Source organism: Saimiri boliviensis, chromosome 2, assembly GCF_048565385.1.
Source record: "Saimiri boliviensis isolate mSaiBol1 chromosome 2, mSaiBol1.pri, whole genome shotgun sequence".
In the NCBI taxonomy this organism is placed as follows: Eukaryota; Metazoa; Chordata; class Mammalia; order Primates; family Cebidae; genus Saimiri; species Saimiri boliviensis.
The window spans coordinates 12,859,427-12,880,421 of NC_133450.1; the positions used below are offsets into that span (position 1 = coordinate 12,859,427).

General features: G+C 38.2%; 1 protein-coding gene across 8 annotated transcripts in view; it reads left to right on the top strand.

Annotated features, from left to right (window-relative positions):
• The window catches only part of DENND4A (DENN domain containing 4A), a 138,411-nt gene that overhangs the window by 30,471 nt on the left and 86,945 nt on the right, over positions 1–20,995 (top strand). For all 8 annotated transcript variants that reach the window (XM_039469196.2, XM_039469197.2, XM_074392788.1 and 5 more), the window contains 5 exons: positions 4,696–5,028; positions 6,680–6,929; positions 14,415–14,484; positions 17,531–17,700; positions 18,512–18,750. In XM_039469196.2, the coding sequence (XP_039325130.2) occupies positions 4,718–5,028; positions 6,680–6,929; positions 14,415–14,484; positions 17,531–17,700; positions 18,512–18,750 (1,040 nt within the window). In that variant the 5' untranslated portion in view covers positions 4,696–4,717. The remainder of the gene's footprint in view (positions 1–4,695; positions 5,029–6,679; positions 6,930–14,414; positions 14,485–17,530; positions 17,701–18,511; positions 18,751–20,995) is intronic.

Here is a 20,995-nt window from a genome sequence, read left to right on the forward strand (position 1 = left end):
CCTCTTACCCTTTTTTCTACATAGGAAGACATAAAACTTTTTTTTTTTTCTTTTTTCTTTTTGAGACAGTTTCGCACTTGTTGCCCAGGCTGGCACGCAATGGCACAATTTCAGCTCACCGCTAATTCCGCTTCCTGGGTTCAAACGATTCTCCTGCCTCAGCCTCTTGAGTAGCTGGGATTATAGGCATGCACCACCACACCCAGCTAATTTTGCGTTTTTTTTAGGAGAGGTGCGTTTCTCCATGTTGGTCAGGCTGGTTTCAAACTCCTGACCTCAGGTGATCCACGTGCCTCGGCCTCCCAAAGTGCTGAGATTACAGGCGTGAGCCACCGTGCCTGCCCATGCTTCAGTTTAAATAACATAAAGCTAGCGTCCAGGAAAAAAGAGGATGTTTTAGTTTCTTCATTATGATGGAATGAAAATACTCTACCAAAATAATTTTTAACATTACGTATATTTAGAGCTTATAATGTAAAATTAATGTACACCTGAAAGCACATAACCACTTATATAGGCTGATATAACCTTTGACCTAATAATTCTATTTCAATAAATGTATCCTGAAGAAATACTAAGAGTTGTATCCAGAGGCTTATCAGGATTATTCATTGTACCCTTCAAAAATTAACAAAATAAATAAAAGTAATAAATGATCAATAGTAAGCACAAAGGTCAATAAATGGTATATCCATAAAATGAAATACTGTGCAGCCCTTTAAAAATTGTTTTCAAAGACTAATGAATTGGAGAAAAAAATTAAACATAAAAGTGCTTTTGTTATTCTTCAACTTTCTTAAATGAATAGATGGTCAATTGGGTGAAACTGCTCTTTTTTTTGGAGCATTTGTTATATGCAATCAGTTTAGGGTGATGAATTAGCATTTAACAGCCTTCTCAGAAGAATAGTTTGTTAGCACTTTTTTTAAAGTGTCCATCTAGGAGGCATTTCTGAAAAGGTTAAACCCTTTATTATGTGTAGAAATCTTATCTGTAAGGAAATTGCTGCATAGGCACCATTGGTATCTAAATAAAACAAGTAGGAGCTTTTAATCCTTTAGTCTCATTTTTAAAGAAAAAGGTGGGAATGCTTAGTGGATATTTGAACGATGAATACAGATTCCAAGAAATGTGTCATGAAGGCCGGGCGCGGTGGCTGAAGCCTGTAATCCCAGCACTTTGGGAGGCGGGTGGATCACGAGGTCGAGGTCGAGATATCGAGAGACCATCCTGGTCAACATGGTGAAACCCTGTCTCTACTAAAAATACAAAAAAAAAAAAAAAAAAAAAAAAAAAAAAAAAACTAGCTGGGCATGGTGGCATGTGCCTGTAATCCCAGCTACTTAGGAGGCTGAGGCAGGAGAAATGCCTGAACCCAGGAGGCGGAGGTTGCAGTGAGCCGAGATCACGCCATTGCACTCCAGCCTGGGTAACAAGAGCGAAACGCCGTCTCAAAAAAAAAAAAAAAAATGAAATGTGTCATGAATTCTGAAAACTGATGACAGCAATATAGAAAATTAAGTGAGTTTTGGGATTTTTATGAAAATGTTAATAATTATAAACAAGTATGTACTACGTAAGAATATCTTTGCCCTGAGGTATTTTATAATCTACGAATCTACGAGGGAAGGTTGTTTACTTTAGGCTATCATTTTCTTTTTTTTTTTTTTTTTTTTTGAGACGGAGTTTCACTCTTGTTACCCAGGCTGGAGTGCAATGGCGCGATCTCGGCTCACCGCAACCTCCACCTCCTGGGTTCAGGCAATTCTCCTGCCTCAGCCTCCTGAGTAGCTGGGATTACAGGCACGCGTCACCATGCCCAGCTAATTTTTTGTATTTTTAGTAGAGACGGGGTTTCACCATGTTGACCAGGATGGTCTCGATCTCTTGACCTCGTGATCCACCCGCCTCGGCCTCCCAAAGTGCTGGGATTACAGGCTTGAGCCACCGCGCCCGGCTAAGCTATCATTTTCTAAGGATTGTTTCTAGTTGTTAAGTGGGAAAATATGGTTCCTTGTTCAAATAGACTTGGGAAATCCTAAGTGAAGCAAAGTTTATCAGCTACCTTTATCAAAAGACTGCTGAGGGTTTAGTATTTATATGTACATACAGTAAATATCCAAAGAGACCTGTAGTGTGTATACCTAATTTATTTGTCCATGGACTCTTTTCTTTGCACTTGTTGGAACTATGTCTAATATGAAACAAACCCTGGGAAATTGTTTTAGATTAAACATTTTTCCTGTAACAGTAGTATATAAATAATGACAGTACTGTGGAATGTATTTTCTAGCTAAAGAAAAAAATAGGTTGTGTATGGTGGCTCATGCCTATAAGGTAGAAGGATCTTTTGATTCCAGGAGTTTGAGATCAGCCTGGGCAACAAAGTGAGACTCTGTCTCTACAACAAAAACAAACTAGTCAGGAGTGGTGGTGCATACCTGTGGTCTCAGCTACTTGGAAGCCTGAAGTAGGATGATTGCTTGAGCCCAGGAAATCAAGGCTGCAGTGAGCCATGTTTGTGCCACTCCATTTCAGCCTGAGGGACGGAGTGAGACCCTGTCTCAAAATTAAATAAATGCATAAATAAAATTAAGTGATACCAGACAGCCAAAGGAGACTGCAAATATGTGATAGATTCTATTTTGTGTATTTTTGCTTTGAATTTGTTATAAACATGCGTTATACTCTCTTACCTACTTTTATTGTTTGAAATTCTTATCTTTGATATATCTGCTGAGACTCATTTCTGGTAGATTTGTGTGTATGTGTTTTTGTAGTTTTGGAATAGGAGCTTGTCTTCCCCTGGGCTTTGTTTGTGGAAAACCTGGGTTGAGGGTGTACCCTCTAGAACTGTTTTACTTTCCAAGGGGTATCACTAGCCTGGGAAAACTTTTTTTTCTTTTTGAGACGGAGTTTCACGCTCGTTACCCAGGCTGGAGTGCAATGGCGCGATCTCGGCTCACCGCAACCTCCGCCTCCTGTGTTCAAGCAATTCTCTTGCCTCAGCCTCCTGAGTAGCTGGGATTACAGGCATGTGCCACCATGCCCAGCTAATTTTTTTGTATTTTTAGTAGAGACGAGGTTTCATCATGTTGACCAGGATGGTCTCGATCTCTCGACCTCGTGATCCACCTGCCTTGGCCTCCCAAAGTGCTGGGATTACAGGCTTGAGCCACCGCGCCCGGCCCAACTTTTTTTTTTTTTTTTTTTTTTTGAGGCAGAGTTTCGCTCTTGTTGCTCAGGCTGGAGTGCAATGGCACGATCTCGGCTCACTGCAACCTCTACCTCCTGGGTTCTAGCGATTCTCCTGCCTCAGCCTCTCGAGTAGCAGGGATTATAGGCATGCACCACCATGCCCTGCTAATTTTTTATTTTTAGTAGAGGCAGGGTTTCCTTACGTTGGTCATGCTGGTCTCCAACTCCCCAACTCAGGTGATCTGCCCACCTCAGCCTCCCAAAGTGCTGGGATTACAGGCATGAGCCACCATGCCCAGCCAACCCGGGAATTATTATTAATTTCTTAGTTTGTAGCTTCCTGGAACCATGCAGATGACATAAGTTCAAACCCCAATTCCAAGGGTGAATAGGCCTATTGTTATGAATTCTCAGAGGAGACTCCCCTGCAACCCTCCCTACAACTTTATTATCCTCCTGTGTCAGTGGATAGGTCTTTTAAAACTACTCTTTGGCTGGGACTGTTGTTCTTGGAAACTTTCAGCTTTATACAGGTGGCTTAGTTCCATTTGTCTGTATTGTCTGAAGGTCTTATCTCACAGGCTTTTAATGCCTTCTGAAACACAAACCAGATTAGGTGCAGTGGCTTATGCCTATAATCCCAGCACTCTGATAGACTGAGATGAGAGGATCACTTGACCCTAGGAGTTCACGACCAGCCTGGGCAACAAAGTGAGACTCCATCTCAGAAGAAATAAAACAAAATAAACATAAAAACCTTTTGATTATTGAGGAGATCAGTAAATTTCCCCACTCAGTGGTAGTTTATAGACTGCATTCTGACTTTTGGTTCCTCAGGGAATTTCCCTTTCATTCTTACAAGCCCGTGTAAGATTTATATTTAAAAGTATTCGTTGAAAGACAATGCTTTGTTTGTTTGTTTCTTTACTTGAGACAGAGTATCACTCTTGCTGCCTAGACTGGAGTGCAATGATGTGATCTCAGTTCACTGCAACCTCCAGTTCCCAGGTTCCCAGGTTCAAGTGATTCTACTGCCCCAGCCTCCTGAGTAGCTGGGATCACAGGCACCTGCCACGATGCCGAGTTAATTTTTGGTATTTTTCATAGACAGGGTTTCACGATGTTGGCCAGGCTGGTCTCAAACTCCTGACCTCAGGTGATCCACTCACCTTGACCTCCCCAAGGGCTGGGATTGCAGGTGTGAGCCACCACACCCGCCAGACTATGCATTTAAAAAGATGTTTTTTTGTTGTCTACTTAGGTAATCTAGGTTTCTGTATTGCCAAAACTGGAAATTCATATATTACTTTTATAATAAATGCTAAAGTTGTTTTTATTGTTAAAAAAATTCTTTTTACATATAAGTTAAATATATAATGCTACTGTGTTTATCAGGGAGGTAGTGCCCTTTTTGTAGTTTGTTCTTATTTGCACATAAACTACTTATATTTATTTCACTTATTAGAGGGGGTTGCTAGTCTTTTACTTTCCTTTTAGATGTAACCGTCTGTAATGGAAGATGATTGAAGACAAGGGGCCTCGTGTTGCTGACTACTTTGTTGTAGCAGGATTAACTGATGTTTCAAAGCCTCTTGAAGAAGAAATTCACTTCAATGATGCCTGTCATAAAGTAGCTAAACCAAAAGAACCTATTACAGATGTTTCAGTTATTATCAAATCTCTTGGGGAGGAAGTCCCACGGGATTATATTTGTATTGATGTTACCCCAACTGGATTGTCAGCTGATCTCAATAATGGAAGTCTTGTAGGGCCACAGATTTACCTTTGCTATAGAAGAGGAAGAGATAAGCCTCCACTTACAGATCTGGGGTAAGTATTTTTTTTTTAATGACTTACTGTTATTGATCTAAATAATATGCCTTGTAGATTTTGAGATTAACTGTTCATTTTGTTCATTAATAGATGTATGGCAGATTTAGAAAAACAGACAAGTTTGTATTCCGAAACCTGTATTCTCTTCCTGTTTCCTTTTGTCTTTCATTATCCTACAGTTCGCAGCAGTCTCAGCTTACCTGGGTTTCTTTCTGTTAGAGGCAGGGGAGAGAATCTGAAAAACATTTTCAGGAAAGTACTAGAAAATTAATGTATTAACCTGATTGGAAATTTTTTTATTTATTTTTTAAGTATGAAAGTCTTTTAAGCATGTTAAAATGATCATTATAGATGGACTTTTTTTTTTTCCTTTTTTTTTTTTTTTTTTAAAAGAGACGGGGTCGATCTCAATCACCCAGGCTAGAGTGCAGTTGGCATGATCGTAGCTCACTACAGCCTCAAATTCTTGGCCTCAAGTGATTCTCCTGCCTCAGCTTCCTGAGTAGCTGGGACTATAGGTACACACCATCATGCTTGAGATCATGCCACTGCACTCCAGCCTGGGTGGCAGAGTGAGACTCCATCTGAAAACAAAAAAAAAACAATATGTAGCTTTTTTTTTTTTTAAACTAATGGCAAAGACTTGGCATTAAAGTACAAATCAATGAATTCAGTGAGGAAGTAAACTAATATTATTTAAGCACTCTGTTTTCCTAGTGTCCCTTGTCCCTAAGTGCTTAAGTATGGAAAACTTACTGAATGGATGCCAGATCCACCCTGTACTAAAAGGCTATAATTTTACCCGAACAAAGAAAAAATAAAGGCCTAGTGCCTCACTCAGACTTTTGATTAAGGATGGATTTGAAGTTACATTCTCTTAGAAAGCCAAAAACTGTCTCTTAAGGCTAAGGAAAGTACTGGATATAAAAGTGTACAAGCAGACCGTATATAGTTAGGCAAGTAACCTTTTGTAAAATTTTAGCTTTGGCCAAAATGCAAGTTGCTTTTTCTAAAGAAGATGCTTATTTTAGAGACAAAAAAATAAATTAATAGCCATATTAAGTAGTATGTCAAAACAGGTGCCTTCACATTTAATTGTTGCCTTTCTCTGGTATATATATATATTTTGAGACAGAGTCTGGCTTTGTCACCCAGCCTGGAGTGCAATGGCATAATCTTGTCTTACTGCAACTTCCGCCTCCTAGGTTCAAGCAATTCTTCTGCCTTAGCCTCCTGAATAGCTGGGATTACAGGTGCCCTCCACCATGCCTGGCTAATTGTTGTTATTTTTAGCAGAGATGGGGTTTTGCCATATTGACCAGGCTGGTCTCGAACTCCTAACCTCAAATGATCCACCTTCCTTAGCCTCCCAAAGTGCTAGGATTACAGGCGTGAGCCACTGTCCCCAGCCTCTGGTTTATATTAACAAACAGAATGGTTTATCAGAATTTTTCCTTATATTATTTAAGTTTTTTGTGGGGAAAAGAGTTATTCATTAAGACTGTGCAATTCAAAATTGCAGTAAGATTGGAATATTTTTACCATATTGCTATATTTAAGGATCAGTTGATGATGCCTGAGAATATTGCTTTTCATGTTTAAAGTGCTTTGTGTATTTGTATATTTATTTTTTAAATTTTATTTTTAGGGTTTTATATGACTGGAAAGAAAGATTGAAACAGGGTTGTGAAATTATTCAGAGTACTCCCTATGGGCGCCCCGCAAATATTAGTGGCAGTACCTCATCGCAAAGAATTTATATCACTTATCGAAGAGCCTCTGAAAACATGACTCAGAATACATTGGCTGTCACTGACATATGTATTATTATACCCAGTAAAGGAGAAAGCCCACCACACACGTTCTGCAAAGTTGACAAGAATCTCAATAACAGTATGGTAAGTGACTTGTTTGCACTGATAAAATTAACCACTGATGAAAAGAGCATAATTTTAAATAACTGTTTTTTTTAAAACAGCATAGTATAATTACAGAATTGAAAACTATGTTTTTAAAGATGTTAAATATTTTATTTTATTTTTTTTGAAAGTACTTTGGTTGTACTTTCAAAAGAAACTGTGCAAAGAATTTTTTTTTTAAATTAAAAATATAATTCCCCCCACCCTTTCTGCCCACTACAAAAGCAATGCACTAATCATGAATATCCTTCCATTTGTGGACTAGATCCCACACCACACATTTACCTATTTGAGGACATGACTTTAGCGGTCCTCCCTACTTTTTTGAAAATCACTGTTTTTTCCCTCCCTATTTTCTCCAACATGCAAAAATTTCTTATCTTTGCAAAGCTTCTTGATCTCACTCCTCTCCTTTCATTGATGCATTCCATTATCCTTTACAGTAAAAATTCTAGAAAGAGTTGAGAATATTCTGCCTCATTCCTCACTTTGCTCTTTCTAGTCAGCCTTTTGTCTCTATCACTCCATCAAGATTTCTCTTGTTGTCATATCCAGAAATCAATTCTTCGTCTTAATTTTTCAGCAGGTTTCTACATAAATGATTACTTCTACCTTCTTGAAACACTGCCATGAAGAAGAAATATACTTTCTTCTTAGGTACTGTCTTGCTATTTCCTTTTACCTCACTAGCCATTCCCTTTGTGCCTTTCGTAATTCCTTTTCATCTCCCCATCTCTACACAATGGATTGCCTCATGGTTCAGTCCTCAAACCATTTATATTCACCACCTAAACATGCTCCTTTGGTGATCTAATTATTTAAATACAGGCCATGTGCGGATGACCTCTAAATTTGTCTAATCTGGACTTCTCTAATTCATCATCCCTTCTTGAATATCTTATCTCAAATTTAGTATCTCCAAAACTGAACTCCTGGTGTTCCCCTCCAAACCTGCTAATCCCCATAGTCTTCCCTATCTAGCAAATGGTAATTCCATTATTCTGGTAACTCACACTGAAAAACCTTGGAGTAAACTTAACTTTTATCTTCTTCTCGTTCAGTTCTTCTGTAAACTCTGTTAATGAATTTCAGAATGTATCTCGAACCTGGCCACTTCTCAACCCCTCTATTGCCGTAACCCTGGTCTAAGCCATAATGGTCTCTTAAAGGGATTATTATTTCCTAATCAGGGGTCAGACAAATTTCTTCTTTAAAGAGCTAGATAATAAATTAGGTTTTATAGGTCATATGCAGTCTGTCCCATAGTCATCTTTTTTTTTTTTTTAACCCTTTAAAAAAGCAAAAACTGTTCTTAGATATATAAGAACAAACCTTGGGCCAAATGCAGGGCATAGTTTTCCATCTAACTGACCAATTCTTCCATTTCTGCTCTCTCTAGCCTATTCTTTGCATAGATAAGAGTGATCCTTTAAAAACATAAATCAGATAACATCACTACTCTGTTTAAAACCCCTAATGGTTTCTCATCTCACTCTTAATAAAAGCCAAAGTTCTTCCATACGTGATCTTTAACTGCCTTGTCTTTGTTCTTTTATTGCTGTTTTAAATTTTTTAAAAAAGGAATGTATATTCAAAGGAAACTGGAGGGCAGGGGGTATACAAATTGTAGATCTATGAAGTAGAAAATGAAAGTTCTTGTTCCTACTTCCATGTTTTGCCAGGGGTAACAATGAGCAATTTTGTGTCCTTCCAGACCCTTTTGTGTTCACGTACGTGGGGTATATACAATAAATTAATCCTTTATTTTTAAAAAAAATTTGATTTTTTGTATTTCTTTTTCCCTTTTTAAAATTGGGATATATGTGCAGGTTTGTTACAAAGGTATATAATGCATGATGCTGAGGTTTAGGATGTGATTGAACCCCACTCATATAGTGAGCACAGTACCCAACAGGCGGTTTATCAGCCCTTGCTTTCCTCCTTGTCTTCCCTTTCTGGTAGTTTAGTGTCTTTTGTTCCCAACTTTATGTCTAGGTATACCCAATGTTTAGCTATTACATATATGTGAAAAAAGCAGTATTTGGTTTTCTGTTTCTGCATTAGTTTGCTTAGGATAATGGCCTCTAGCTGCATCCATGTTGCTGCAATCTTTTTTTTTATGATTTGATAGTATTCAAAAAATGGAAATTTCTTGATACCTAATGTAAGCCTTTTTTCTATCTTTATCAGTTTATATAACTTTCTACTTAATTCTTTTAACAACTGCATATTATTCCAGAAAATACAAATTCAGAATGATGAATACAAGTTATTTTCAGTTTCTTACATTCCTTGTAATGCTGCTTTGATTAACCCTGTGCATTTTCTGTGAATGTTTGAGTGTCTCTGGAAGAATCAGTAACTGTAAGTGGAATTGATGGGTCCACGAGTATGCTGACCATTTTGAAAGTGTTAATATATTTTTCTGAAAACGCTGTGGCAGTTTGTACTCCCAGCAGCCATAGTTTATGAAAATGCTATTTCCTAGCCCATACCTCACCAACATTAGTTGTTATCAATTACTGACTTTTTAATTTTTTTAACTATTGAGTTTTAAATTATTGATTATATAACAAGCAAGAAATTGTTCTAATTTTAATTTGCATTTCTTGGCTTACTGTGGAGGTTGATAACATTTTAATGTATTAAATAGTAAATATACTTAATATTAGTGTATTACATATATTATTGAATGGCTGAATATTATTATATTACATGGATGTGCCACATTTATTACCTTTTTTGGTAAAGACCTTTTGATTCTGATTTTCTAAAATATTGCAAGCAAGCTGTTACAGACATATTTATAACTAAATCTTCTATAAAACAAGTTGCATTTATTTAGCTCTTCTGTGCTATACACTGTTCTAAGTAATTCACATTCAATAACTCAGTTAATCCACACAACCACCCTGAATAGGTATTTTCTCCCCATTTTACAAAGAAGAAAATTTGAGAGTTAAAGAGGTGGTTACTTTCCCATGATCATACCTTCAATAAGTGGTTAAAGCAAGAATCAAATTCATGCTGCAGAACTCCAGAACCAGACTCCTGAACACTGTACTGCATTACTTACTTCCTTATGGTTCATCCCGGAATTTCTGGATCAAAGCATATATTTACATTATGATTTTTATCCAGAGGGGCTGGGTGTGGTGGCTCATACCTGTAATCCCAGCACTTTGGGAGGCTGAGGCCAGTGGATCCTGAGGTCAGGAGATCAAGACCATCCTGGCTAATGGTGAAACCCCATCTCTACTAAAAAAAATTAGCCGGGCTAATTTTTACAGTGAAACCCCATCTCTACTAAAAAAAATTAGCCGGGCGTGGTGGCACGCACCTGTAGTCCCAGCTACTCGGGAGGCTGAGGCAGAAGAATCTCTTGAAGTCAGGAGTTGGAGGTTGCAGTGAGCCAAGATTGTGCACTCCAGCCTTGGTGACAGAGTGAGACTCTGTCTCAAAAACAAACAAACAAACAAACAAACAAACAAACAAACAAACAAACGGGGCTTGAGAGAACTCACTGGCTCCCCTTTCCCCTTAAAAAAAAAAAATTATCCAGAAGGGTTTAGCCCATTAAAATTCCTACCAATGAAATACAAGAGTATTGATTTTTTTTTCGTAACTTTGTTAACAATTGGGTCTCTTTTTTCTTTTTTTCTACTGCAGCTATTCTGAATAAACAATTGGGTTTTTCTTTTTGTTTTTTCAGAGATAGGGTCTTGTTCTGTTGCCCAGGCTGTAGTATAGTGTCACTCTTGGGCTCAAGTGATCCTCCCACATTAGCCTCTCGAGTAGCACCACTATATCCAGCTAATTTTTTAGCACCACCACATCTAACTAATTTTTAACATTTTTGTAGAGCTAGGGATTCTCTACATGAGGCTGCTCTTGAACTCCTGAGCTCCAGCAGTCCTCTTACGTCAGCCTCCTAAAGTGCTGGGATTATAGACGTGAGCCACTGTGCCTGGACAACAATTGGGTTTTTAATCACAAAATTTTAAATTTAATTTTTCTTTTTTTTCTTAGAGATAAGATCTTGTTCTGTCACCCAGACTGGAGTATAGCAGTGACATGATCATAGCTCACTATAGCCTGAAATTCCTGGGCTAAAGTGATTTTCCTACTTCAGCCTCCCAGATAACTGGGACTACAGGCATATACCACCATGCTCGATTAATTTTCAAAATTTTTTGTAGATATTGGTTCTTATTGTATTGCCCAAGCAGGTCTTGAACTCCTGGCCTCAAGCAGTCCTCTTGCCTTGGCCTCCAAAAGCAGTGGGATTACAGGCATGAGCTACTGTAAATTTGCTTAACTGTAAATTTAATTTAATTTAATATTTTATTTTTTCTCACCAAGTGAACCCCTTATCTGCACCTCAAAATCTGCTTTATCCACAGTTTTCTCCATCTCAATTGAGCTGCTTCCTTGCTGTTACTCAGGCATCGGCGTTGCATTGTCTTTGACTCTCTCATACTGTATATAATCAAATAAGATTTTTTTTTGGTGTCTATTTTCAGAATAGACCCAGAATCTGACCTATTTTCATCATTCCCACTGTTGCTACCCTTACTCAAACTCTCATAATTTTTGCCTGGATTACTAATCCAAAACAATTACGAGTACCTGCTTTATTCTTTGTGTCCTGTCCCCACTTCTCAATGTAGTACTCAGAGTGACCTTTTAAGTCAAATAATGCCTCTCTTCTGCTCCAAACCTTCCAAGGGCTTTCACTATCTTCAAGAGTAGTAAAAGCCAAAATCCTTCAAACAGCCTAATAGGACCCACATGATCTGCCTTCCTTATCTCATTTACTTACTCTTTTCTGCTGTCATTGCCTCTTCAGCTCTTAGGTCATGATAGGTGTACTTTCTTAGGGCCTTTCCTCTTGACATTTCCTCTACCTAGAAACCTCTGCTCCAAGATTAATTCATTCAGCAAATACTTTATGGAGCATCTATAATGTGCTAGGCACTGTTTTAGGTGTTAATGATAACATAGAATGTTGAACTTTTCAGAGTAGAGGAAAATAGATGATAGTAAATTTCAAACAAATAACTTTTAAAGTATAGTATGTTAGAAAGCCCTTAAGTGCTGTAGTAAAAAAGAAAACCTAGAGTAGCATAAAAGGGTATTGGAAGTAGTAGGGAATGGGTTGCAATTTTAAATTGAGTTGTCAGGGAAGCCCTTATTTGAAAGTAATATTTGAAGGCAGTAAGGAAGTTAATCATTCACATATCACAGCCAAAGAATGTTTGAAATATACAGAACAGTCTATGTGAAAGGCTTCAAGGAGGGAGCATTCCTGGCATGTTTTGGGAACAATAAGGAAAATGGTGTGTCTTAATATTTTATTTTTTTTGAGACAGAGTTTCGCTCTTGTTACCCAGGCTGGAGTGCAATGGTGCGGTCTCGGCTCGCCGCAACCTCCGCCTCCTGGGTTCAAGCAATTCTCCTGCCTCAGCCTCCCGAGGAGCTGGGATCACAGGCATGTGCCACCATGCCCAGCTAATTTTTGTATTTTTCGTAGAGATGGGGTTTCACCATGTTGACCAGGATGGTCTTGATCTCTTGACCTTGTGATCCACCTGTATTGGCCTCCCAAAGTGCTGGGATTACAGGCATGAGCCACCGCGCCCAGCCAATGGTGTGTCTTAAAGCAGAGTAAACTGTAGGGAGAATAAAGAGATTGAGCCGGGCGCGGTGGCTCAAGCCTGTAATCCCAGCACTTTGGGAGGCCGAGGCGGGTGGATCACGAGGTCAAGAGATCGAGACCATCCTGGTCAACATGGTGAAACCCCGTCTCTACTAAAAATACAAAAAATCAGCTGGGCATGGTGGCATATGCCTGTAATCCCAGCTACTCAGGAGGCTGAGGCAGGAGAATTGCCTGAACCCAGGAGGCGGAGGTTGCGGTGAGCCGAGATCGCGCCATTGCACTCCAGCCTGGGTAACAAGAGCGAAACTCCGTCTCAAAAAAAAAAGAGAGATTGAAATGGGGGGTAGATGATTAGGGCCTTTAGGTGATTGTAAGGACTTTGGCTTTTATTCTGAGTGAGACTGAGATTTTGAACAGAACAGTGACATGCTCTGACATTTGATTTAAGAGGATCACTTATCTGTATAGTGACATACTGTGGTGGGGAGCAAAGGTGAAAGAAGGAAGACCATTTGGGAGATGATTGCAATCTAGGAGAGTAGGGTTGGAGTTGTACAAATCACATTAATTGTGATTAATAAAAATTCTTATTATATACTCTGTTTAATTATCAATGACATTACACTTATTTACTTGAATGGATTGTTTAAGGAATGTGTATCATAAAACTATTTTACCCTTATTTCAGAATTTTAAATAAATTATTTATATATTTATTTTGTAATACTTACTGAACTATTGTCTGTGAGCCTTTGGGAATACAGTGGTGAAAAAAACAAAGTCCCTACCCTCATTGAGCATATATTCAAATAAGAAAGACAATGAACAAACAAATATAGCATGTAATGACAACCAGTCTAAAGAATAAAAATGGTGGCACAGTGGCTTACACCTGTAATTCCAACATGTTGGGATGCCGAGGCGGACGGATCACCTGAGGTCAGGAGTTGGAGACCAGCCTGGCCAACATAGTGAAGCCCCGTCTCTACTAAAAATATAAAAATTAGCTGGATGTGGTGGTGCGCGTGCCTGTAATCCCAGCTACTGCTGGAGGCTGAGGCAGGAAAATCGCTTGAACCTGGGAGGCGGTGGTTGCAGTGAGCTGAGATTTCGACTCCATCTAAAAAAAAAAAAAAAAAAAAAAAAAAAAATCAGCCAGTCATGGTGATGCATGCCTGTAATCCCAGCTACTTGGGAGGCTGAGGCACGAGAATCACTTAAACCCAGGAGGTGGAGGTTGCAGTGAGCCAGGATTGCACCACTGCACTCCAGCCTGGGTGACAGAGCGAGACTCTGTTTAAAAAAACAAAGATTTGGAAGTTAAGTTGTTCTTTTAAGCAGTGGAGATTAAAGCCTGATTTGGAAATGAATTTGAGAGAAAATAGGAAGTAGATTGAACAAATTATAACTCTTGAGTCATAAAGGATTATAGAAAAACCTGAATATCTGAAACAGATTGTGAAGTTGAAGGTATGCACTTGAGTAGGTATTTTTTAGTTTATCATTTATACCCACAGTTTGGACTTAGAATAAAATCTAAATGGTTGCGGCTTAGCTTTGTTTAAAAGAGTCAAGTTTTTCTCATGTTACTGCTGTTGAAAGGGAAAAAAGTTATAGTTTACTTCTGAAAGAAAAGTGGACAATGATTCCAATAAAATGTTGACAAAACAGCCAACTGAAAATAGCTAGCAGAGAGAAATTACTACATTTTATATAATATGTACTGGAGAGCTCGAGATTCCATTTTATCAAGTTCCTACCTTTTTAAAATTAAATCATGTTTCTTTTTTTTTTTAATCCAGTGGGGATCGGCAGTATACTTGTGTTATAAAAAATCGGTGGCAAAGACAAACACTGTATCTTACAAAGCTGGTAAGTGTTATTTTTCATGGAATACTTCATATGTAAATGTATTACAGGGCCTGGAAAGGTTAAAGAAAAGAAAAAAACTGCCTAGGATGTGTTATCAGGACTGGGACTACAGTTCATATCTTTTGATGATCATTTTTGTCCTCACTCATATGTTTATTGGATGCTTAATGGAAGACTAATTAGTTTTTTTTGAGATTGAGTTTTGCTCTTGTTGTCCGAGGTGGAGTGCAGTGGCACCATCACGGGTCACTGCAACCTCTGCCTCCTGGGTTCAGAGTTTTTAAATTAGCAGAAGTATGGGGAAATGTATTTATTTTCATTTAAAATTAATATTTCTTTAATACTTAGATTTAGTAAGAGCTGTAGCTCACATGAAATTGTTTCATAATAATGAAAAATATAATAAACCAAATTGGAGTTTTCTTTTTTATTTTATTTTATTATTTTTTTAAGACGGGGTTTCACCGTGTTGGTCAGGCTGATCTTGAACTCCCGACCTCACATGATCCACCCACCTTGGCCTCCAAAGTGCTTGGATTACAGGCGTGAGCTACCACGGCCAACCACCAATTTGGAGTTTTATAATGCATAGTCAAAATGTCCAATTTTCAGAGATCCCAAAATATCAAACATGGTGATTTTATTTACAAGAGAACAGATTCAGTCTTTTAAAAATTGCTTTTATGCAGGGCACAGTAGCCTGTAGTTCTAGCTTTTTGGGAGGCTGAGGCAGGAGGATTGCTTAAGACCAGGAGTCCAAGGCCAGCCTGGGCAATATAGACCCTGTCTTTAAAAGTGTATACATATGCATGTATATACATGTGTGTGTTTAGAGTTCTAGACTCAAGTTTCTCTTCTACCTTTTTTTTTGGAGACAGGGTCTCATTCAGTTGTTCAGGCTGGCGTACAGTGGCATGATTATAGCTCATTGCAACCTCAGATTCTTAGGCTCAGGGGATCCTCTTGCCTCAGTTTCCCTAGTACGTTGGTCTTCAGGCACATCCCAGTACGCCTGGCTTTTTTTTTTTCTTTTTGAGACGGAGTTTCGCTCTTGTTACCCAGGCTGGAGTGCAATGGCGCGATCTCGACTCACTGCAACCTCTGCCTCCTGGGTTCAGGCAATTCTCCTGCCTCAGCCTCCTGAGTAGCTGGGATTACAGGCAGGCGCCACCATGCCCAGCTAATTTTTTGTGTTTTTAGTAGAGACGGGGTTTCACCATGTTGACCAGGATGGTCTCGATCTCTTGACCTCGTGATCCACCCATCTCAGCCTCCCGGAGTGCTGGGATTACAGGCTTGAGCCACCGCGCCCGGCCTATGCCTGGCTGATTTTTAAAATTTTTGTAGAGACATTGTCTTGCTTATGTCGCCCAGGTTGGTCTCAAATTCCTGGGCTAAAGCACTCCTCACACCTCAGCCTCCCAAAATGATGGGATTACAGGTGTGAGCCACCATACCCGGCCTCTGTTTTTTTGGATCTCTAATTGATTACCTTTTTTTTTTTTTTTTGGAGACAAGGTCTTACACTGTTGCCTAGGCTAGAGTGCAGTGGCGTGATCATAGCTCACTGCAACCTTGAACTACTGGGCTTGAGCAGTCCTCACACATCAGCCTCCCAAGTAACAGACTACTGAGAGTACATGGCGGCATGTGCTGGCATGCCCAGCTAATTTTTTTTTTTTTTTTTTTTGAAGTAGAGATGGAATCTTGCTATATTGCCCAGGGTGCTCTTAAACTCCTTGGCTTAAGTGCTCCTTCCACTTCAGCCTCCCAAAGTGCTGAGATTGCAGGCATGAGACACTGTACTGGCCTTCATCACTATTTCTATACTTCCTTTATGACTTTATTATTACCTCATGACCTGAGAGTGTAGTACGGAGTTCACTACAGATCCTCATGGGACCTCTTTGCTGGCTAGTATGTAATTAAATAATTTTAGAACTGCCTTGGACTTTAGATTATCTACTTCATCTCATTTTGTAGATGAGAAAACCATCTCACCTATAGTCCTGTAGTATATCATTTGTCCAAAGTCACAGAGATATTAGTGGCAGAACCAACAACCACTTACATTCCCCCGGTTTATCTTTTTGTCTTTGTGGCTATGTCTAGTGATAGTTTCTACTTGACTTTAAGGGCTTTATGGCCAGGGAACCTATTTTCTGTATCTAGTCCCACAAAATGAGGTACAAGGTTCTTCCTGGAATGTATTCAATGGAAGATACATGGACCATTTTCCAGACTAGTTTATCTAATCTGAAATCATAGGCCACTTAAAACTCTTATCTTCTGCAACAGCTGGGGCTGCAAATAAATAAAATGAAATAAAACAAAACAACTCTATCTTTCATTGGGCGTGGTGGCTCACCCCTGTAATCCCAGCACTTTGAGGGGCCGAGGCAGGTAGATCATGAGGTCAGGAGATCACGACCATCCTGGATAACACAGTGAAGCCCCGTCTCTACTAAAAACAAAACAAAACAAAAACGCTATCTTCACATAATGTGGTGTTATTTAGAAACTGAGCTTGAGTTGATACTATTCCTAAGACATTGTAAATATGTGACTCTCCTATTTTTATGAGTAATTTTCCTGTATTTATGCTAGAAGTTAACATATACTCCTATGGGATATGAATTTTAACATGTAAAAGCCCCCTGAGAGAAAGTTACTGACAGCTGATGAAGTAGATAGATTAAAATAAACCATAAACTTAGTATGCTTTTTAAGGTAGTATGATAGTATGACCACAAACTGAATTTTTAGGAGTATGTACATTTCTATAAGATTGCCTTTTTCTTGTTAGCTTTAACATAGCCTTTGTGGATGAAGCTTGATAAATATTAAGTAGTTAGTTAATAGTTATAATGTTTAAGGATTAAAATTTCTATGAATCCTACTGAAGCATTCAGTGTTATTTGATGAACGTATGTGTGATGCTTTGGCATTCCAAATGTATGAAATAATAAAGCATTTTATTATCATTGAAATAATAAACACCTAAATTCAAGAGATGATTACCTAATATTTATTATTGTTTTTATAGGTCTAATTTGTAGATATCCTCAAGAAGATTATGAGTCATTCTCACTACCAGAATCCGTTCCTCTATTTTGTTTACCAATGGGTGCAACCATTGAATGTTGGCCATCAAATAGCAAATACCCTCTCCCAGTATTTTCTACATTTGTTTTAACTGGAGCCTCAGCTGAAAAGGTATTATATGGTTGACAAACTGTATCTGCAAATTTCTTGTATATTTTCCAGTTTTTTATAATGCAAGGAATTGTATGGGAAAAACTGATTAAATTTAATGCATTATGCATACTTTGCCACTTGCTTGAAATAACTGTATCTAGGGATGTAGGAAAAGAGAATTTTTATTCTGTCCCATACACGGAAATGCTTTATTGTGACTATGTTGAAAGACTTTTTTTCATCATCGAATGATGGTCCTTCATTGGTTCATTTTCTGTGATAAAGAAGGTTTGAAAGTAACATTATTAAATATGTAATACAATTTAGAATCATAGACATGATAGTTGGAAGGGACCTGGAAATTATCAAGTCTAACGTTCTCATTTTATGGATAGGGAAATTGAGGTCCTGAGAAATTCAGTGAATTGCTCAAAGTTGGAATTTGTATTTCCTTACCTAAATTTTCGTCTCACTTTCTACCAAGTAATTTTGTTTGTTTGTTTGTTTTTCTTATTGTTGTTTGTTTTATTTTGTTCTACCAAGTAATTATTTTCAGTCATTTTCTTATAGAGAATATTGGTACAATTGCTTCCACTCTTTATAAAACAATCAAAACACCTTTTCTTTCAATAGTAAGGAGACATAAGAATAGCCCTATATAGTTCTTAAATACGTCAAGAAAGCAGGAGGGGTGTCTCTTCATTACTGTGTTCCTAATACCTGGCATCTCACCTGGCTCATAGCAAGCATTTGTTAAATATTTAACTGATGATGTGATTTGGACACATGATACAAAGTGTATTTACTGGATATTTTACTTGTTTTGCAGATTTATGGTGCTGCTATTCAGTTTTATGAACCATACTCTGAGGAGAATCTCATAGAAAAACAGAGACTTCTTTTGGGTTTAACATCAGCAGATGGGAAGTCTGATAGTTCCAAAACAATTCATACTAGTAAATGCATCTGTCTTCTTTCTCACTGGCCTTTTTTTGATGCATTCAGAAAGTTTCTGACTTTTCTATATCGTTATTCCATCTCTGGACCTCACGTCCTTCCAATTGAGAAGTAAGTTAAAAGTGTTCTTGGTTCAACATTTGACAGATCTTTCCATTATGTGGCAAATTTATATTGGCAACTGGGTAAATTTTATGTGGATTGTAGATTTCTCAAGAGTTATTTGAAAAAAGTAGTTTATTTCAGTCAGGTAATATTTCTTTATTGTATGTTTATAGTCTTGTTATTTTAAATAATTTTATCTCCAATGAGATGAAATTAATGTTTCATTTGTTTAATGCTCTTATGAAGTTTAGAGAACCTAATCTAGACAAATATTGAACATTTTTTACTAATTTTTAAATTCTTACTTTACATATAATATTTCTTACTGGGCCTGGGTTCTATGGCTCACACCTATAATCTCAGCACTTCAGATAGCTGAGGCAGGCAAATCACTTGAATCCAGGAGTTCGAGACCAGCCTGCGCAACATGGCATAACAGCATGTCTAAAAAGTACAAAAATTAGTTGGACATGGCCCATGCCTGTAGTCCCAGCTGCTCTGGAGGCCAGGGCACGACAATCACTTGAACCTGGGAAGTGGAGGTCGCAGTGAGCTGTGATAACGCCACTGCCCTCCAGCCTGGGTGACAGAGGGAGACCCTGTCTCAAAAAAAAAAAAATTCCTTACTGTATTTACATATCATGAATGTGAAGGAGAAATTATTTTTTCTTTGATAATATACACAACAATGGAATTGCCCAATCTACTCATTTTAAAGATAAACCCATGACATGTTAATAAATGTCTTTTTTGAAAAATAACTTTTCCAAAACTAAAAAATCTTTAGTGAGAAGAATAGCATTGTTTTATATTTTTGCAAATATTTAAAATGTCTAGCTTAATTGAACATAGCTGGGCTCCAGTGTATGGTCCTGCATTTAATCTGTTGCCGTAGTTGTTTTGGTTGAAGTATATGGAGAAAGCCTGGCCTCCCACAGATAGGTAGGTTGAAAAGGGAGGGATTTTGGATAATATTTTTAGAAAGTTGTGGATATTCTTTTTTTGACACTGCACGAAGCTTGACAAGTGCTGGTTCTTACATTTGCAATGTGGAATCTGAAACTTTAGCAATGAACACATTAAAACTGTTGGTCTGGTTGGGTGTTCACACCTGTAATCCCAGCACTTTGGGAGGCTGAGGCAGGTGAATCACCTGAGGTCAGGAGTTCAAGACCAGCCTGGGCAACATGATGAAACCCCGTCTCCAAAAAAAAAAGGAAATACAAAAATTAGCCGGCGGTGGTTGCAGGCACCTGTAATCCCTCCTCTGGAGGCTGAAGCAGGGAGAATTGCTTGAACCCAGAAGTTGGAAGTTGCAGTGAGCCGAGATTGTACTACTACTCTCCAGCCTGGGTGACAAAGCAAGACTCTATGTCCAAAAAAAAAAGATCTATTGGTCTGCTTGACTCTGTGTGGAACTTTTATTTATGCATGATTTTGTAATATTGAGCATTAGTCATTTGAAAAATACTGATTTGCCAGATTAAGTGCATCTTCCAAATATAGACACATTTTATTATTAATATTAAAAAACCAAATTTGTTAATATCACCACCTATCTTAGAGAAGTTTTTGAGCATTAGGAAGCTGTCATGCTTATGGTGGCAGAATTCTAATTTCCACTTGAAAGTTTGTATTTAATTATTGGCAAATACTGCCAGTTTTTTTCTTTGAAGCAATAGGCTCACTTTGTTCATTTTCATATAGAAAATATCTGTTGAATAATACTCAACACTGGATAACCTTAGTTTGTCAGTCATCTTTCTTTTTTTTCCTTTCCTTTTTTTTTTTTTTTGAGGTGGAGTTTTGCACTTGTTGCCCAGGCTAGAGTGTGATGGTGCGATCTTGGCTCACTGTAACCCCTATCTCCTGGGTTCAAGTGATTCTCCTGCCTCAGCCTCCTGAATAGCTGGGATTACAGGTGCATGCCCTGCTTCAGTCTCCCTAAGTGCTGGGATTACAGGTGTGAACCACCGCACCCGGCCTGTCAGTCATCTTTCAAAGAAAAATATGCCCTGTGGGAAAAAACCAGCAAATTCACTCACAACTCAGTTGCGCAAGTGCGTTTCCAAAATGGACAACCATCGTATTTTTGTATACAACAGAAGTTCTTTATGTATACTTTCCTTTTAATCATACAGAATTTTTTAGATATACTATAGCCAAAACTTAATAAAATTATTAATATTTACTGCTAATGTTGACACTCTTTTACTGTGAGTGTATAATAGTAAAGAATATAGCAACTACT